Genomic DNA, 1708 nt, shown 5'->3' on the forward strand with positions numbered 1-1708 from the left:
AGAAGCCCAGAGCCTCGGCGGCGGGCCCGCACAGTCCCCGGGCGGAGGTCAACAGGAAGCGGCTTGGACTCTGCCCGCCAGGCGTGTGCGCAGCCCGGGGTCCCCTCCCGCGCTCGGCCTAGGACGTGAGCTTCGAGTAGCTGGGAGGCGAGAACCGTCGTCGCAGGTACTTGAGGACGTAGAGGGGCAGACAGCTGACCAGGGTGATGACGGACACTTTCCACAGGAAGGACAGCGTGGCGGTGAAGTACACGTCTGCGGGCAGACAGAGCACAGCGGTGGGCGGGGGTAGGGGGCGCCCGGCCATCGGCCGGACAGCTGCGCTCCCCTCCTCCCTCTGACCTGCTTCTGCGGCTTCCGGATCTTCCGTGAAATGCTACTTTCAACAACTGGGAAAGGAAAACTACGGCGTGGGGGGTGAGGGGGCGGGGCCTTCCAGGTGCTTTTGGTTTGGAATCTGACAGCTGGAGGTTTTTCTTTCTAAACCTGGCAGAAAGGGACACTCAAACACATGGTTCTGCTTCGGAGCGGCTTTTTGCCTTCATCTCGGCAATAGTCACAGAAGCTGGAGCCAGGTCTGAGGGCGGAACGAGGGGGTGGAGACCCCTGGTCAGGACGAGCATGACCTTGGGGGCAGGGGGGCTGGCGTGAGATCCCCTCCTGGCTGCAGGACAGTCGTCCCTGCGGTTAGGTGGTTTTTGCGAGAGGAGCGACAGCTAGTGAGTACCAGGAGAACTGGGGGCATCTCCCCTGCCTCTTGAGCAGAAGCTGGGGAAATGCAGTGGGCACTGAGTAAGCACCTACTAAGTGCCACCCCGAAGGCCCCCCCATGGGCTGCTTGCCCAGTCCTAGGGCAGGTCCGCGTCTAAAGCAATGACTGAAGCTCCTGGGGGCAGGCTTGTCTGGCAAGCCTCTGTGACTCCCCGGAGTCAAGCACTGAAGTGCACGTGTAGGTGCTCACAAAACCCGAAGGGAGGCTTTTCAAGCGAGTGTGAAACTGTTCTAAGACTTCACCTTCCGACGGAATGCTGCTTTATCAAAATTTTAAGGAGCAGTTTGCTGATAAACAAGAGGCGGGATGGACGATGCCTTTGCGATAAGGCAGAGCTTCTCGAGCCAAGAGCAGTGTTAAGTCCTGCTGACTGTCACTTACTCTCCAGCAAGCCTGACTTGGAGCACCAGCTCCACGGAGCCCAGCACGGTGACCAGCTCCCTGGAGAAAGCCCAACAGGTCCTCACATTAAACAAATCCCCTTCTAAGCCAGTGGGCACAGGGCGTGATTTAAAGACCACACTCAGCACTGAGATCACGCCCACCGGCCTCAGTTCCAGGAGGCCGACTGTCAACGGTCCCTTGCCCCACGGGATGCCAGTGAGACAAGGAGGGCTGCTGAGTGCAAAGGCCTGCTGGACACAGGGCCCAGGCCACGAGGGGCCGCCTCCCTTCCCAAGTTGAGACCCCTCCACCCGATGGGCAGGCTGTGTGTGTCTGCGTTGGGGGTGGGCGGGGCTCTTACCGATGAACTCGTGGAGGAACACCAGGGAGGCGACGTAGCAGGCCAGGCTGAGCAGCTCGGCCACCGTCATCAGCCAGTGCCACGTCTGGATGGTCAGGGCCACCATGAGCAGCTCCGTGAGGATGAGCGACGTGAAGGAGATGGCCACGATGTGCACGAACTCCGATTCGAACAGCAGCAGCGCCCCGTAC

The 1708-nt window shown here is 60.7% G+C and overlaps 1 protein-coding gene across 1 annotated transcript in view; it reads right to left on the reverse strand.

Moving 5' to 3' along the window:
- ATP9A (ATPase, class II, type 9A) overlaps positions 1 to 1708 on the reverse strand; it is a gene marked incomplete at its 5' end in the record, with an annotated part of 48609 nt that overhangs the window by 4287 nt on the left and 42614 nt on the right. The window contains 2 exons of the mRNA XM_010835128.1: positions 14 to 255; positions 1518 to 1708. The exon at positions 1518 to 1708 is cut by the window's right edge and continues 12 nt beyond it. Of these exons, the coding sequence (XP_010833430.1) occupies positions 119 to 255; positions 1518 to 1708 (328 nt within the window). The remainder of the gene's footprint in view (positions 1 to 13; positions 256 to 1517) is intronic.

This window comes from Bison bison, unplaced genomic scaffold (genome assembly GCF_000754665.1).
Source record: "Bison bison bison isolate TAMUID 2011002044 unplaced genomic scaffold, Bison_UMD1.0 scf7180017864038, whole genome shotgun sequence".
Lineage (NCBI taxonomy): Eukaryota > Metazoa > Chordata > Mammalia > Artiodactyla > Bovidae > Bison > Bison bison.